An 18,357-nucleotide genomic window follows, 5' to 3' on the forward strand; every position below is an offset into this window, starting at 1 on the left:
TGCTTTGAAAAGAGCCTTTGTAGCAGCCTTCTGTAGGTGCAGTAAGATGGTGCACAACGAAAGCATAATTGAGATTCGCGGTTGTAGAAACTTGTCGTTCATATTCCCATGCAGGCCTCACACATTGGCTTCTTATGTCAGCCCATTTCTGAAGAATAATGTTACGCTGTTGCTTATTTTGGTGTACTAGCTGTAACATGTATACGGTGCACAATCTCCTGTATAACTCCCGTTTTATAGGAATGGAGTGTCATGAATGATAAAATCATGCTCGAGTTCAAGGCACACAGATAGGATAAAAGTTGTCTCTTATGAAAAATATGAGATCTCTACAGATATACAGTAGCAGTCGAGAGATCAACGAGGAAAAAGAGACATGCATTTGGCCACTTTATTGTGCCGTAGCTAGCCTTTTTTTAGATGTTGGAAACCGGCCTCAACACTCACGAATGAGTGTCTGCAGCCACATATTACATTGTTCGAAACACAGGTCATAGACCACGAAGATGTCATAAGGCAAAAGAAAAGCCCCAAGTTTAGCCTAAGCAAACACTAGCAGCAAATTTAAAACCTAGGACAGATTACTAGAAGAGCTTCTAGGCCTTAATTCTGTTCCTGCAGCTCCACCCAAACTTGGTAAAAAGTTTCAACGCAGTGACTTCCAGCTGATGACATTCCGCCTTCAAAATCTTTCCGTCTTCCTCTTTAGACATCTTTGACCAGATTCTGATCCAATATGTCGCTCTGAAGAGTACCTGCAGGGAATTGTTAGGATTGGTTCTCTTGAAAACCATATCATTTCTACTCAACCAAATGGCTCAACAGCCGGCCGCTGCACCAATTAAAATGCTACTTCTATGCCCAAACATATCTAGATGCATTTGCAGGTGGCTGGAAACCAAAAGAAATAGATATGAGGTTCCAAGAAAGTCTTGGCATATGGCATTCGAAAAACAAGTGTTGGATAGTCTCATCAGAGCTACACATACAACACTTGATGCTACCCTTCCAGTTCCTTTTAGCAAGATTGTCTACGGTAGCTAGCATGACTGAGACATCCAGGCTCCCCCTTCTGGCCTCCTTTGGCTTCAACTGGTGCCCTTCCAAAACTACAGTAGAATGATTGCAGTATCAACTAGAAATCCTTAACGACATGTGTGTAGAGTCAGACATGGCCTAATTAGTTTTATGAACCCTAAACTCTCATTATTTACTTCTACCCGCCGTACCACACATCTAACCTCATGCTATGATCACTTCGATGACCCATTCAACAAAGCCAGTATTTGAGCAAAGTTTAGTGTAATGTAAAACAAGCAATTCCCTCTTAACTATTTCATTCCTTAAAAAAACCAAAGTTTTATTGCTAGTTGCTTGTTTGTCCAACTCCTTTCCCTATATATACCTCTACATGTATTGCAGTTATCAGAGTTGCCTCAGAACTACTGGCACGATAGAGCTCTCTGTGTTTGTGGGCTCACGCGGGTGCATGGAGTTCTGACAAGTTTGAGAATAGGTGGTATCAGGTTCAGTGATCCAAGAATACGTGAAGAAATTGGCATGGATCACAGAATTTGGATGAATTTGGATCCTCAGAATTTGGATGAAGAAATTGGCATGGATCACAGATAAGTTCTGATAAGTACAAAAACTTTTGTGGTATTGCAGCGGATCACAGAATTTGGATGAATGGGATACGTGTAGCAATGACATTGCCACAGCTAGGATTATGACTGGCCTTGCACTTATTTCTTCAATTGCATTGTCGGCTTAATGTTGGCTACCAGTGTCTGTTTTTGTGCAGGCTCCATTTTGAAGACCATTTTATGCTAACATTATATTTTGGTTGGTCAAAATCGATCACAACAAGTTAAGAAAGATTTGGGAGGAAATAAATTCTGTTTACGATAGGTTGGGTAGTATTCAAATGTTTGTTGCGAGCCAAAAAAATACTCCCTCCGATCCGTCCCAAAATACTATTCATTTTAGTTTTTCTCTCTAAGGTACGATTGTTATATATGCATAGCTTCTCCACTATGAACCTAGAAGCTAAGTAGCACCTATAAATGTCCATCCTTTCAGGATGCATGCATAGAAGCTAATAGATAGAGAGGGAAGTTCATATCCATGCATGGATGGTTGTAGCCTACGAAGAGCCAAGTGAAATCTTCATATATAGGAGAAGTTGTGAGCGTGCAATTGTTGCTTGGCTGGTTGCCAATAATGTATCAACTGTTCATGATCGGAAATTGGAATGAGTGGCACCAGGAAATAGAGTATCAACTAAGGGCATCTCTACAGCTCAAGCACCGATTCTACACGTGGGGTCAAATGCCAGCCTCGTAACCGCTGTGTGCTGTGTGCGGTTTGGAAATGCCAGCCTCGTAACCGTGGGGTCAAATACAGCAGCCAACTCTCTGCATCTTTATCTTTCTTGTACACACGCACAGCGGACAACCATCCCGCTGCGTGCTGTGTGCGGTTTGGAAATGGTGGAAATTCATTTGTGAAAGTGCTCATCATGATCAGGCCTAGACTAGTGTGGCTCAGTACTAGAACACCAAGGATTAACGACCATAACTTAATGACGGCTTAGAATTCGTGGTCGTCGGTGTTGGTTCTGAGTCGTTCCAGGAGAAAATTGTGTCATCCGATGACCACGTGACTGGTGGTCGCAAATTTTTTGTTTTATTACAAATCCTCGTCGAGCAGGCCAACTGGCGCATAGATTAGATCAGATCGGTACTTGGCCCCTTTCAAAGCCTGTTCTCGTCCCTGCCTCGTGCGCTCCGCCGCCTCGTTCCGTTCTCATCCGGCTCCGGCAGGATCCTCGCAAAGGCAGGCCTCTCCCACTGCAATTCCATGATCTCCGATGGCTGTATTGCTTCTACCAAGGACGGTATGCTAATCCCTGATTTTTCCTGAGCAACTGTATCTGTTTTGTGGGTTTCTGTTTGATGAAGGCGTCTTGTATCAGCTCGTGTTCTGCAGACCTATGTGAATTTGTTAGTGTAGAAAGACCTACATATGACATTATTGAACGCTAACTGAATTTATATTGAACGCTAACTGACATTGACAGTAATTTGTGATTTCTGGTTAGTCGTTGACGAATTACCTTATGTTCTACTTTGCTAGTAACCAATTTTTTTTAATTTTTTCGTACTTCAATGTGCTTTTGACTTGACCATTCTTTTGTGAATCCATGTTAACGGAATGACAGGCTAAGCGTCCGAAGCTAAAATTGGTAATAAAGACAAAGGTGCCAATATATATTTCTGTTGTCACATTGACTGTATACTCCTTTTGACGACGTGAAGGTAAGTTCAGTTTCTTGAAATTCAAGGAAGCTTGGATCGAGTAACAGCTGCCTTCATGAACTTAGATTTTTTAAAATCATCTCTTTAGTATATAGCTTTTGTTCTTCACACAAAGAGTGAGTAATGCCCAGAACATGATTTTTTTGGTTCTAACAGTGCAAGCTGTAATGGCAAATTATTTCCTAGTTCCTTCCATAGGTTGATCTACAATTAATCTTTTACTGTCTTCAGAAACTTAATCATAGTTGTGAAATTGCATTTGTTAGATGTGGTAGATATTTAGCCCTTTCAGCCGCTGTCAAATTTTACTTATTTATTTCATATACCTTGTTTTGCAGGGATCACAGTAAAGCAAAGTCATTCATGCATGACAAATGGTTCTAGAGGAAGGCTGCGCTGCTTTCGACCTCCCAGAATACTGTGGCAGTGTGAACCCAGTCAAAATTAGTTTATAAATTAGCAGAGAAGTGTGTTATGCTCCAGTTCAACAGAACTTTTGTGTTGCTTTTTTATTGCACATGTGACTGATGTCTGTACCAAGAAAATAATCAATGGTACTTGTGTGTGTTGCAATAAACAAAATTGTTGTTCAGTGCTTTCAAATAAGCAATTGCTTCCGTTCTGTGCGAAAAACAATAATATGGGCTCTAGCTATTGTTGCTTTTAATGCTAAATGGTGGTCGTTAATGCTCAAAGAATGGCCTGTGCCGAAATAGTTACGACCAAATGGTGGCCATTAATAAACCAAAAGTGGTCGTTGATGGTTAATTTTTAATGATGACAATTTGTCTCGGTTGTTAACGACCGTAACAACCATAAAAACCCTAAACTCTGAACGACCACATTCGTGTTAACGACCACATGTCCGGTCATTAATAACCATTCTTCTTGTATGGCTAACTTTATGTGCCACGCAGAATCAGTAGCTGACACAAAGTGCTACAGCGCAGCTTGGAGTGTCTAATACCACCCTCGTCACAGACACATAATGGATGATGGGAATTCATACCACAACTCTTGGGTTTGTTCCCCATAAACCAAATGCTAAAGTGGACAAGGGCGGAATATGATACAGCATACGTATGTGGTCTTAATTTTGTACATGAAAATCAGAGGTGTCATTGCCACTGCGTGGTACAGGAGAATCAGACCGTTTGTGAATTAGAGATCGATGCGCCGTTTGTGCAGGACAACGCAATTTATGTAATAATAATTTCTGCAACTTTGGATTGAAGTATGTTCTATGTTGTATGCATTGGTTTGCTGGACCTAAACAAAAAGTTACGTATTCTTTGAACTTGGGGTCTTCCTTCTCTATGTCACACATTACTGTAAGCACGCTTGCTCGTCATTCTCAATATTTTTTTCCAGATCACTTTCTGTTCGTCATATGGGTAGCTTGCACCATCTGCAAGCTGAGCATTCAGTGTGATCCAGTTTAGCTAGTCATTCCAACATTTCCTTTGGGCCAATGTAGCCATGACTCATGCCAGTGATCCAGTTCTGTTAATAATTTGCTCCTGTACGTATTCTGGAGCAGTTGCAAGATTGTCTTGATGATGCGAGTGGGCTCATCCATGTGCCTTAATGTGGTTGTATGCAAACTTTTATGTCATCTTCTTCCCAACAGTTTTTTCACTTTGCCCTACTGTACCTTTTGGGATATGTAAGCCTTGGTCAACATCGTCAAACCCCTGCTGGAGCCGCGGCTAAACCCTTGCTGGAGCACAATCTGCCTTGACGACAGTAGCTTCCAACATGGTGGATCAGATTCAAAACGGCTTCAAGAATTGGGTGGGGCTCCTCGTCTAGTCTGTCTCCGGCCTGTTTGGCTCATGAATTGTTGAATGACTGGCCGGGGAGCTTTCTGAGCTCACCAAGCTTTTGTAGATGTGGTAATATATAATTTCACTACAAAAAGAGAAGGAAAGAAAAGCGCAAGGGAACCAATACTGCTAGAGCAGTGGGCTTTCTGAGCTCAGTTGGTCAAAATTTGAGCTGCACCTAGCCCACTATCATTCTTGGCCCATGAAGAAGGGTCCGTACAAACGACAGGTGGACCAAAGATAAATTGGGCCGACACACTCACACCCAGCTCTGTTCGTTTTTCTATTTCATTTATTTTGTACCTGGTCAAATATATTTCTAACGTCACACCAACCACCGATTTTGTAAACTTAATAAATCCTTGTAAAGTCGCCTTTGTACAATATTTTAGTGCATTATGCATTCAGTTTGAAACACAATACTTTCTTTTTAGACAAATAAACTAGCGCAAGCTGGAACTACTTCTCAATTAGAGAACACTGCATATGCCGAAGAAAAATGTTTTCAATACTAAGAACTTAGATTATGTATATTTTAAGCTCTAGAATTCAGACCTTATTTTTCTGTCTTCTATTGACTGTTGAATGTTCTTGATGGAGTCGTATGTTCCTTAATAATGATTGATCAAATGCGTCATGAATGTTGCACATTCAAGATGTAGAGGCTGGGACAGTGTTTTACTCCATCATAAAAAAAAAAATCTTGAAGCTCTAGAGATGGACACAATCCAATTTATGTATCTGCAGTGCATATGCAGTTGTAATAACAATGATGAAACCTGCTTATTCTATACTCGGTAATATACGGGGAATCATGAATATATTTGAGTCGCTTAAACACCAAACCATAATGTGCTAGTAGACACCAACAATACTTTATTGGCCCCCTAATAATGCAAAATGCATTGTTACAGGGGTGTTCAACTATTCATCATGTATCAACAGGATGTTTGGGCTCCAAACGCAGTTCAAATTTTACTATTGGCAGTTAGGGCTCCTCCCAGGTCCGCCATAGTAGATGTAAGTGCCCCAGTCGCTATTGGCACCATTCTGCACGTTATAGCAGCTGGATCGCTCAGCTCACAAACCACACCATTTGGCAATTTGAGATTGTTGGATGAATCTACGACTTGGATATTCTTGATGTAGCTAGCCTTGCCGAACCCTTCCTCTGGGAAGTGTCCGCTACCCATTTCAGTGGAAGTCTGGCCGGCGTCAGGCGAGTATACCTCACCGCTCCATTGAACATTGGAGGCACTTTTTGACAAGTAAGAGAAGATGGACGATGGCCAATAGCCCAATACATCGCTTCCTACTTGCAACCACCAGTTTCCCCCCTTTGGATCCTGCAAAACGAAATTACTTGGAGAGTTCAGCAGACAGGATTATGATCGACCAGGGATGTAGGGAACGTAGTTGTATATTCCTTTTAGTCCTAAAATAAAAGCATGCACACAAGTGTGAATTTACTTATTCCTTATCTGCACTATGGAAAGTACTGCACATTGATGGAAACAAAAATTCTAAGTGAAGGGGTGCCAGCTATCAAAAATTCGAAACAAAATATTATAAATCTTGTTGATTATGAAGAATTTCCTTGCATAAGGTGAAGATAAAGATCCTTTTAAAGCTTTATTAATGTATAAGGCTAACTTAACAGTGTTGCATTTGTAGACAAAATCCGGTAGAGCATAGGGATGTGATTCCGTGAGGGCGACCACGGTTTTAGCCTCGTTTTATGCTGGATGAGAATGTGAATGATTTTTGTGCTTTACCTTCCAGATTAAAATATCGATGTCATGTTGTGAGCCACCATATATTGAGACTGGGGAGATGCTGCCACCGATGGCGATCTGATTGTTTGTCTGAATGAACCCTGGGCAGCCTAGGTTGTAACATCCTGTTTGGTGGTATGCATCACGCTACAATTAATATGCCGCAGCAATAGAAAATTAGTACCCATATATTCCATTCCTCAACTTAATAAACATGTGTCTAGTATTACAAAGGAATGTGATGTTTGTCTTACAGTCCAGTAGATGAAGAGCCTAGTATTACTATCATGATATTTACCTCCCTGGGTAAACCTGCAATTTTGTAGAGCACAGAGCCATTAGCCACTACAATGAAAGAGATTGCACAACTTATTAGTGCATCATTACAAGAAACTTTAGGGAACGTAAAGCAGTGTGATTTTAGCCATGTATAGAGATTTTTAGAAAAAGTTCTCTATGCTTTTCGACAGGCCATTAGTTCCTAAAATCAGTGATGTTAGCGTTACAACTAATGAAAGAAACTTTTTTGCATGAATGGAGAATTAACGGAACTTCTAATCTTTGATGAAGGTGTGTTTATGTTTTCCCCTTCGTGGTATCACCTGCCATCCTGCTTCAATGGTATTGAGATCATTGCCTTGATAGGACCCCCCTGTGATCCATAGTTGGGCCAGGCTGAAGCCATTGCCCCTCTCAATCGTTGGTTGCCACAAATTAACGGTGGTTTTTGTTCCGTAGTAGTATTTATCACCCGATGCAGACACTACAGCATGCTGATCAATGAGAGAGCAAACAAATTGTTTAAGCAATGTCAGAAATCATAATACAAATCAAATCCAAAATGAAGATTGGTAATTAATAATATGAAGGTGATTCTCGAATGATGTTTTGTACCAGGTGAGACCAATTGTTGCACTAGCGTCAGGGTCATCAACAGAAACAAGTTTTGGGATGCTCCCAGGTCTCTCCTTGCCATACCTCTTGATAGAGCTGGCCCTCAGCACTTCCTCCTCCTTGGTCCTTCGGATCGGTATGGTGTTTTCAGGGCACTTGCCATTCTGATGCTATAATTGGCCGGGTAAGTGGTTGTGTTTCAATTTTGGAGTCATCATATAAACCACCAGGGTGATAAGAAGGCCGCATCTGAAAGGTTACAAGTTGGGGCACCATTGAGTGATATCATGATACACGTGTTTGTATGGTGGTGGTGAGGGCACTGGTACATGTGTTTGTATGGTGGAGAGGTACCTGGATGGTATGCGGCCTGTTCGCTTCAGCTTATTCAGCCGGCTTATCAGCTATCAAACAGTATTTTCCTCTCACAATAAATCAGCCGTTTCGACTTTTCAGCCGGCTTATAAGCTGAAGCGAACAGGCCCATGGTTCTTGAGGAAAGGATGATCGAATGCAGGCTGTTTGGAGATGTGCACAGAGTCTATGATATCTCCATCTGGGCTCTATTAATTTCGCAGTATCAGTAGTTGCAACAAAGTTTATAGAAAATATAATAACATCTATAATACAAAATAAATATACTTTGAAGACATATATTTTATTGTGTATCTAATAAAACTAACTTGATGTTATATATTTTGTCTGTTGATGCTTAGGTTTTTTCTACAAGCTTGGTCAATATGAGAGGAGAAATTTTTTTTGATACTGGAACAGACATTTTTTTTAAGAAATACATCAAACCACAAACATTATAGAAGGACGTATATTCGAGGAGAATATGTAGTGAAGATATCAGAAGATCTGATATACTAAAAAATAATAAAATACAAGAAAAGAACTCAAAATTTCTAACAAGCTACTAAAGTGAATTATAATTAGGAACAGAGGGATGTACTAAAAAGCTTGACCTGCAACGCATATTTGGAATGTAAACATTTTATATTTTAAATCAAAACATATAGAAAATATATTTCTATGAGGTTTAAAATTTAGGAACGTATTTGGTGCAAACCATCTACCCTGTACAACCTTGAAAACAATGAATCAAGGTCACAAGATGCCAATCCAATGGATAGGGGTAGTGGTGGGATTATTTTGCAGTTAAACCCCTCACCTGCCGATCACTATTGCATATCATGGAAAAGGTGCTGCATCAAAAGTGGCCGGTAGGTGGGGGGTTTAACTGCAAAATAATCTCACCACTAACTCTATCCATTAGATTAGCATCTTGTGGTCTCGATTCATAGTTTCAAAGTTGCACCCTTAAAATTTTTACCAGATATATCATCAAAGCGATTGGCTCTGGAGATGGGACTTCCGTCGTCATATGTACAATTCAGATCATCGAGACGGAGACTCACCTAGCGACGACGAGCCGACAAATCACGTATGCGTACAGCACCACAGGTTACCAGAGAGCATATGTTTTATACGTGCAGCATACAACACCACAGACCCTGTTGGCACTGCAACGTATGATCGAGGTCGACTCGCCGTCATCTTGCCCGACTCCGATCGACTTTGGGCAAAATTCCAAAGAGAAGACCACATAATGGCGCGTCCGGCGAGAAAGCGATACATCTTGGTTTGCCAGTCCAAGTCTTCGAGGGAACTATAGCACAGCGTTTTTCCGTTTTCAGATTGTTCTGGGTGACTGGGACTTGTACAACGCTCATGCACCACTCGACTTCCTGCTGCTTGGGAAGTCTTAGGCCACTACACATAAGGATGGAAATGTGGAAATGGATATCCGAATTATCTGAATCCATATCCACTAAAACGATAAATATGGATATCCGTATTCGTATCCGAATTTAATGTGGTACTAAAATGGATACATCCGAATTTGTTTTTCTTGATTTTCTCTATCCGATTCCACATTCGTATTCAACAATATCCGACACTATCCATGTCCGACCATATGAAACTATTAGTTATCTCTATAACTAATGATAAATGATGTTACTTTGAATATTAATAATGACAGTATATCATTGAAACTATTCAAAATTTATCTTTATAAATAATAATTAATGATATTAGTTTTATTATTAATAATATTGTACCCATAAATTTTTATCTCTAATTTTAGTGACCAATGTCATTAAATTTAATAATAAATATATGTGAATATTAAATTTAATTTTGAATACTCTAGTTTATCTATTTATTAATAAAACATTTTTGTACAATGTTTATTATTCATTGATAAATGTTTATATTTATTAAAATATATATTTATCTGTATATTAATTTTTTCATAAAGTGCACTATTTCAAATAACTATTAATTAATGTAATATTTTCATGAGCGATTTTTTGTTTGCACTAGTTAGGTACTCATACTTAGTCTCTACTTGTATAAAGCTTTTGTTGTTAAAAAACCATCAACAAACAAAATAGGTAAATGTTATCTTTAAATCGAGTAAATATCCGATGGATATTCGAATCCGAGATATTCGTTTTGTATTCATATTCGAGAACGTCCGAATTCGCATTCGTATTCGACTTAAAATATGGTAAAAAGTGCTATCCGGATCCGATTCCATGCAAATCCGATCTGAATTCCATAACTAACTACACAAGCGTGTGATTCGGTCTCAAAGTGTCAAGTGTTGCATGCTGTAAAAACCATAGTGATTCAAAAAGTAGCAGTGCATCTACACACTATACTGAAATCAAAGTTTGCTGCACTGCACCTCAGTCGACAGTCGTCGTCCATTGAATACAAACCAGCCTAGTGACATCGATATGCTTCTTGTGGCATTTGCATGGGTCATGCAGTTGTAACCCTACAATACTTTATTGGGCCCCTAGCAATACTTTATTGGCATTATGCATTGCTAAAGGAGTATTCGTCGTGTACTTAGGAGATTTTTGGGCTGTAAAGTAATTCAAGGACGATTACTACGGGCAGTTAGAGTTCCTCCCAGGTCCTCCATAAAAGATGTATGTGCCCCAGTCGTTGCTACTGGTGCCACTCTGCACGTTATAGCAGCTGGGGGACGGATTTATTATGAAGCCCAAACCACTTGCTTGTCTGAGATAGTTGGATGAATCTACCACTTGGATGTTCCTGATGTAGCTGGCCTTGCCAAACCCTTCCCCAGGGAAGTGTCCACTGCCCATATCTGTCGAAGTTTGACCGGCGCTAGACGAGAACACCTCGCCACCCCACTGAACATAGGAGGCACTGTTTTTCAAGTGGGTGAAGATGGATGATGGCCAATAGCCCACATTAGTGCCTCCTACTTGCAACCACCAGTTGCCCGTGTTTGGGTCCTGCAAGCAAAATTTACAAGACAATTCAGGAGACCTGATTATGATTGGGACATAGCAATTGCGCCAGATTTGCAACACTAGGTCCTTTTAGAATACTAATATAAAGATTCCTTTGAAGCTTTGCTAAAAAGGCTAACTTGACAGTGTTGCATTTATGGAGAAATCTGTAGCACAATAGGGACAACTAGTATTAAAATGGTGAGCATTCGTGAACTTTATTTATGTTCGGAATGTGAACATTCTTTGTGTTTTACCTTCCAAACTAGAATACATATTTCGTATTGTGAGCCACCATAGACGGACTGAGGGGAGAGGGTACCACCGAGAGCAATCTGATTGTTTGTCTGGACGAATCCTGAGCACCCTAGATTGTAGCATCCTGTTGTTCGATACGCATCACGCTACAATATATTGAATAGTAATACAAATCAGTACCTTTATGTCCCAACTTAATAAAAAATTAAAGGTCAATATTACTAATGAAGATAAATGAATAATGTGAGGTTTATCTTACAGTCCAGTAGATGAAGAGTCTAGAATTGTTATCCCCATAGAAACTTTGGTAAACCTGAAATATTAAAGGGAGCACAAATCCATCAGCTACAATGTTAGAGAATGCACAACTTAGTGCGACAACCAGTGAACTCATATGAAAGTGTGTTTAATTTTTCCCTTATTAGAAGTCTCACCTGCCATCCTACTTCAATGGTATTGAGATCGTTGTTGGCATAGGACCCTGCAACGGTCCAGAGTTGGGTCAAGCTGAAGTCTTGGGCCGTCTCGGTCATTGGTTTCCACAGATTTACCTTGATTTGAGTTCCATAGTATTGGCCATCTGCTGAAGATGCTACAGCATACTGCTCGATGGGAGAAAAAAAAAGTTAAAGCAGTAATATAAAAAAAATCCAAGTGGAAGATTAGTTAGTAATAAAATGAAGGTGATTTTTGAATGATGTTTTGTACCTCATGGCCAGTCGTCACACTAGTTTCAGGGTGGATATTTGGTATGCTGTCGGGCCTCTTCTTTCCATACAAATTGACCGAGCTGGCCCTCAGGACATCCTCCTCCTTTGTCCTTCGGATTGGTACGGTGTTCTCAGGGCACTTGCCATTCTGGTGCCATGCTTGGGTGATTGGATGAGGTGCAATGTTGGAGTCACCTCTAGGATGGTAAGAAGGCTGCATCTGAAAGGTGATGGTGTGGAGCACCATTATACATGTGATTGTGCGGTGGGATGTGTACGTCCACCCAACAGTGAAATGAAAAGGGCAATATTGCTGCAGAGACGAACCTGTATGGTATGGTTCTTCAGGAGGGGATGATCGAATGCAGGCTGTTTGGAGATGGGCACACAGTCTATGATATCTCCATCTGGGCTCTGTTAATTTCTCAGAATCAGTAGTTGAAAAAATGCAATTATGTTTCGCAACTGTGTGCAATTTCAATCGGCCATGACCTTTTGGTATAATTATAATAAGTCCATAAAGCCGTGCATACGTGCACAGCTCCGGATTTGAGAAGAGACGTCTCCCTCTAGTTTTTTTACACGTCACATTAGATTTGTACTAATTCAAACTTCTCTCACTTTGACATGTTTATAGAAAAGTATAACATCTATACTACCAAATATATGCACTATAAAATATATTTCATGGTGAGTTCAATAAAACAAATTTGATATTGTAGATGTTGTCCGTGTTCTCCAAAAATACAGAAAAGGTCTTGATCTGATTTGGTCTATATATTTCACAAACTTATCTTTCTGACCAAATCATATTCGTATTTTTTATAACAAAAGCCGCAGCCCATCCATGTAAACTTGAGCGTAAATAATGGCAGTCTGCAAGCGGTGCTTTGGCCTCTACCAACAAGGCTCCACCTTTATATTTGAACAAGCACGAATGCTTTTCCTGTGCAAGTAATTTGAATTTCGGTTTCTTTCGAGCATTTATAACTTGTCCGGATGGAGACAAACTTTATATGAAAATTGTAGGTTGGAAATTTTTTATTTGAAGTAGTGAGATGTATAAGTAATTGACAAAATGTTTTAGACAACAAGAGTCCTAAGGAAAAAAAATCTACCTGTTGCATCAACAATGAAGTATAACCGAGATCATAAGAAGGGACATATATATACGAGGGGTGGGGTAATCATCATGTGGGTAAGTCTGGGGTCTTTTTTTTCCTCCATTTTCTTTCATCAAATTTTGGTCCGACTATCCGTCACTGACATGTCAGTTTTCATACTTCTCATTTGCGTAACCGACACGTATTTCTGCAGTAGTGGTTCTGCGTGTATATACATTCTTCCCATTACGAATTTAAGATGCCAATACCTGAATGCTCGTGACAGGAGCCTTGTTGACCCGCCTGAGGAAGCTTCGCACCTGCCTCAGGTGCTCTTCCGACGATCCTCCGGCAGTCCCCAACGCCGCTGCCATTGTTGGCCCCTCCAAGAGGAGAAACGCGAGAGCCACGGCGAGCGCGACCAAGCACGCTCGCGTCGCTGCCATGAGCGTGTATTTGCAACACGTTATAAGTACAAAGATCAGAGAGCTAGCTGCTAGTTGTTTCTCCTCTGATATGATCTTGCAGCTGTGGAGGCGAAGTGTCCTGCAGCTGGCTCGGCTTTTAAAGGGCTGGAGATCAGTGGAGACGTCTCGGTCGGCCTGGCTGCCAACGTGCTTGGAGAGGTACCAGCACCGCACTTGTGAATTCCTCGGATAGGAGATGTGTGCAGTCGTTGCACGCCTGCTTGTATTGTCCCGGCAAGTTGCAGTATATTGGATTAGTGCCAGCCCAACTAAGTTTATTATGCCAATTTTTATTTCCTTTTCCAAAATGGATCTAAAGATCTTTTTATATCTCCAGTCAAAACGTGTTAGTTAAAAATGCATGTAGTGAAACAAAGAGTTTAAAAGTTTTTATATTTCGCCAGATAGAGATATGTCCCGTGTACTATAAATTTCTAAAATACGTGTGATGATGGGATCGGAGTTCCAAAGGGACAGAGTTGAGCTAGCTAGCTTCTTCTGATGATAAACTGCCACACCTCGGACAGACAAGGCCATTGCAAAGAAGGAGCATCCGATATTAGCATCAAAGCGTGCGACTCCGGGTCCGGGGATCGAGTGGCGGCGGTTTTCTGCTTCCGATCACCGACGGAGACTGGCACTCGTGACTTCCTGCGACGACGAGCCGTGGAAAGACCCTGGAGAGACCACCAATCATTTCATATCTTGGGCGCAATGGAGAGAGTAGTGGTGCATGATGCGACGTTCCTTCGAGAATTAGAGTGTGCGTAGGTGTGAATCCTTGGAGAGACCACCAATCATTTCGTGACTTTGACTGGCAGCAAATCGATCCTTGCTACCTCCAGTAAAGTGTGCGTAGGTATGAATCCGATCACTAACCATACGAGAACGTTTTCCAATGCAACATTTATCAAATCAGATAGTTGGCTGAATCCACCACTTGGATGTTCCTGATGTAGCTGGCCTTGCCAAACCATTCACTAGGGAAGTGTCCACTGCCCATTTGTGTGGAAGCTTGACCAGCGTTAGACGAGAACACCTCGCCACCCCACTCAACATAGGAGGCACTGTTTTGCAAGTGGGTGAAGATGGATGATGGCCAATAGCCCACAATTGTGTTTCCAAATAGCAACCACCAGTTGCCCCCGTTATACTCCCTGCAAGCAAAAAGTTTACATTTAGCAAGGAAAAGGGGCAGCATTAAAATATCAAATTCATTTGGTGAGAATTCATGAACTTGATTTTTTGCTCAGCATGTGAACATTATCTGTGTTTTACCTTAAAAACTAAAATACTGAATTCATATTGTGAGCCACCATAGACGGACTGAGGGGGAGATGGTACCACCGATAGAAATCTGATTGCTTGTCTGGATGAATCCTGAGCATCATAGGTTGTAACATCCTGTTGTTTGATATGCATCACGCTACAATAATATTCCATAGTAATAGAAATTAGTACCTTTATGTCTCAACTTAATAAGAAGCCAAAATATTTCTTATGAAGATAAAGGAATGTGATGTTTATTTTACAGTCCAGTAGATGAAGAGTCTAGGATTGTTATCCCCATATATAGTTGGGTAAACCTGAAATATTGAAGAAGGCACAAATCCATCAGCCGCAATAAATTTTATGCACAACTTAGTGCACAATTACAGACTTCTTAGGGTTGTGTGATGTTATCTATCCACAAGATTATTCACGTATTATTATTTTTTGATAGGAAGAAGAGAGTAGAGTGATTTTGTGGCTTTCGTTTGCTGAAGCAACCAGTAATCTTATTGGTGTCTCGTTTCTAACTTTGTACCTAGATCAAGTTTGACATCCTTGCCAAAAAGTGCGGCAGTTTGTAAAATGCCCATGGAATCCTTCTTCTGAATCCTTTCCCCAGTCCCCATATTAAATATTACTATAAGTAGATAACTTGTATATTTGCGAACTGAGCGTAACTCAGCTGGTAAGGTTCCTTGTGGTGGAACCTACCCACCAGGATTCACTAATGGAGAACTCACCTTCCATCCATCCCCTTTTATTCTGGTTTAAAGTTGGCCCATGACTAAAAGTGGCGCGCCACGGTAGGCTAAAAGGTTTACTCCCAGTTGGAAATTTCAACCGGAACAAAAGAGGCTTTTGTCCTGGTTAGTGTTTCCAATCGGGAGTAAACTCCCAACTGGGACAAAAGGGGTTTGTTTGTGTTTTGGTTGGAATTTTCAACCGGGATAAAATCTCCTCCTTTATAAAAATGCAAGACAGAGACCTCTTCCTCCTCCTACAGTCCGAGTCAAATTCCAACCGGGACAAAATCTCCTCCTTTATAAAAACGGAGACCTCTTCTTCCTCCTCCAGCCCGAACCACTCCACTCTACCAGAGAGCTTCGTCCTCCTCTCCATGGCAACGAAGCAAGCTTAGGGGAGGTGCTGTCCAAATTTTTTTCCTCATTTCCGTGCAGATTTCAGTCATCCAAAGTGTTGTGAAGGTTAGCTACTTCATCCTCCTTTCATTTATTGTTGTTATGCTTTGTTTTATACTTTAGACGGAGAAAAATGAGTTTTTTAGAATGAGGGAGAATGGAGAGGATTTTTATTTATACATGTTTTGGAGCTAGAATGTGATGGATAGTTTGCTTGTTATATACGATTCGTATTAGTTAAAACAACTTGATGTGTGGGAGAATGTGAGGGAGAAATGGAGAGTAAATGTGAGGGAGAATGAAGAGGATTTCAATATTATGTATGAGAAAAAAATTATAGTAAATGTGTTTTTAATATTTAGTCATTGTAATAAAATTAAGGTAAATAAATTGTAGGTGTAAGAAAATAGAATTTGGTCATTGCTACATGTTACTATAATTTAAAAATTAATAATTGTATTTTTTTTACCAATAATTGATTTATCTCACGTTTAATGCAAGAACTAAATATTATAAATAATAATCCTATACGAAACCCTATGTTCATTTGCCACGTAATACGATATAGATGGACCGGTAATGGATGTAGCACCTCCGTTTCTCCAATCCCAGTTAACAGAACATGCTTACGCTATTCTCTACACATAACTCAATCTTCTCCGAAGTCTATGGAGATCCACCTCCGCTCCTCCAGTACCACTATGAAGTTTGCACATTTTGTACATTCTATAGCATGAATATTTCATAACTTGTTTTTTCCCCCATTGAAGTGCTTAAGACAAGAATCCGGGAATAATCTATGTGGCTACTACGTCTGTGAGCACATGTACAGTTTTGTGAGACCCAAGGGCCGGACGATGTCACATGAGATGAAAGTAAGGAAAATAAAACTATTAATAGTTAATTATTTTCTAACTCCTTATATTTAATTGTTCGTGTAACATTCACATATTTCCAAATTATAGTTGCAAGATATTCAAGAAAGACTCTTGGAGAAGGAAAGAATAGGGGCAATATGTGAAGGTCTCGTGGGATTCCTGGTGGACGAGGTGGTAAATCCACAAGGAGAATTTTATTACAATGGATGAAAATTAGATGCACCGAGCAACACCTCGACAGGAAGATCCTAGGAATGACCGGGAAATTTTTTTGTATATATATATACTAATTGTATAAATACTATAGTTTGATTTGTATAATATGCAAAGATTTGTATACTATGCTAAGAATTGTATAGTGTACTAAGAATTGTATATATAGTAATTGTATAAATACTAGTTTTATTTCATTATAAAAAAAGTCTTAAGTACTAGAGGGTAACTAAAGGGTGCATGCAGTTACAGGCGCCATGCAGGTGCCTGTAATTTCATGCATGCCCTTTATTACTAAAGGGGCCCGTCCCGCGCCTATCGTGGCAGCCTTTTTACCAACTGGGACTAAAGGGGGGTTTTTAGTCCCGGTTGAATGACCTGGGACTAAACCCCCGCCCCTCATCTTGAAAACTATATCCCGGGTGGTTTTTAGAGAGATTTGGTCCCTACCAACTGGGACTAAAGTCGAGGTTTCCAGTAGTGATTCGAGTCCTCGACTTGGCACTGGTGCTCGTATTTTCCTAAATTTATTCTAGGATTTAACCGCGCGCTATTCTTTCAGTGGTAGGCGACGTGCCCGTCGACAGCAAGGTGCCAGTACTGTGTGATTCGAAAAACAAATAACTTGGATATTTATAAAGACAAGATCTGTCCTTTTTCTTTTTGAATAATATTACTATGTACCTTTCTACAAGCCCTTAGTTCCTTATGCTGCTAGCATGACTCATGAAGAAAAAAAAATTGAATGCAGATCCTAGTATAGCAACTACTGATGATCTAGCCCTTTCAGCAGCATGTGCATCATGTATGCAGCAAGGCAGTGTTTAATAGATCTTAGAAAAAATTCCCTGTATGCCATTGAAAATTTAACTTATCCCTTCTATACCATCCAAATTTAGATCATCCCTTCAGTACCATCGGGAATTTAACTTCATCCCTTCTATGCCATTGCTGTTACAACATAGTCACATGGATGTTAAGTGAAGGTGGAAAAGACAATGTTACCCTAGAAGAGATCGGTCTTTTCATCCTTCATTGTAGAACAATTCTGTAAATAAATATTTTTAACTAAGTTAATTTGAATATTTTTAACAATTCTATAACTGAATATTTTTAACAATTCTGTAAAAGTTCGCGGCAGAGCCTCCTAATTCGGTGTACAAG

General features: G+C 40.1%; 1 protein-coding gene and 1 pseudogene across 1 annotated transcript; both read right to left on the minus strand.

The window, feature by feature from the left end:
* Positions 1-6,007: 6,007 nt before the first annotated feature.
* LOC101753089 lies at positions 6,008-9,202 on the minus strand (annotated as a pseudogene).
* Positions 9,203-10,489: 1,287 nt separating this feature from the next.
* On the minus strand, positions 10,490-13,750 carry LOC101756585. Its single transcript, XM_004979735.4, has 7 exons — positions 13,494-13,750; positions 12,449-12,535; positions 12,120-12,341; positions 11,846-12,013; positions 11,671-11,724; positions 11,411-11,557; positions 10,490-11,156 (listed from the first exon to the last, which is right to left on the minus strand). The coding sequence occupies exons 1-7, from the start codon at positions 13,668-13,670 to the stop codon at positions 10,782-10,784; spliced, it is 1,230 nt and encodes a 409-aa protein (XP_004979792.1). The 5' UTR covers positions 13,671-13,750; the 3' UTR covers positions 10,490-10,781.
* Between the last annotated feature and the right edge of the window lie 4,607 nt (positions 13,751-18,357).

This window comes from Setaria italica, chromosome VIII, assembly GCF_000263155.2.
Source record: "Setaria italica strain Yugu1 chromosome VIII, Setaria_italica_v2.0, whole genome shotgun sequence".
In the NCBI taxonomy this organism is placed as follows: domain Eukaryota; kingdom Viridiplantae; phylum Streptophyta; class Magnoliopsida; order Poales; family Poaceae; genus Setaria; species Setaria italica.

Bases quoted from the DNA above. Each gene is read 5' to 3' on its own strand.
- LOC101756585 (XM_004979735.4), bottom strand. From the start codon at position 13,670: ATGGCAGCGACGCGAGCGTGCTTGGTCGCGCTCGCCGTGGCTCTCGCG. The intron at 12,014-12,119 runs GTACAAAACATC...CCCATCGAGCAG, and splicing joins GTGTGACGACTGGCCATGAG to TATGCTGTAGCATCTTCAGC. The intron at 11,558-11,670 runs GTAAGATAAACC...AATATATTGTAG, and splicing joins GACTCTTCATCTACTGGACT to CGTGATGCGTATCGAACAAC.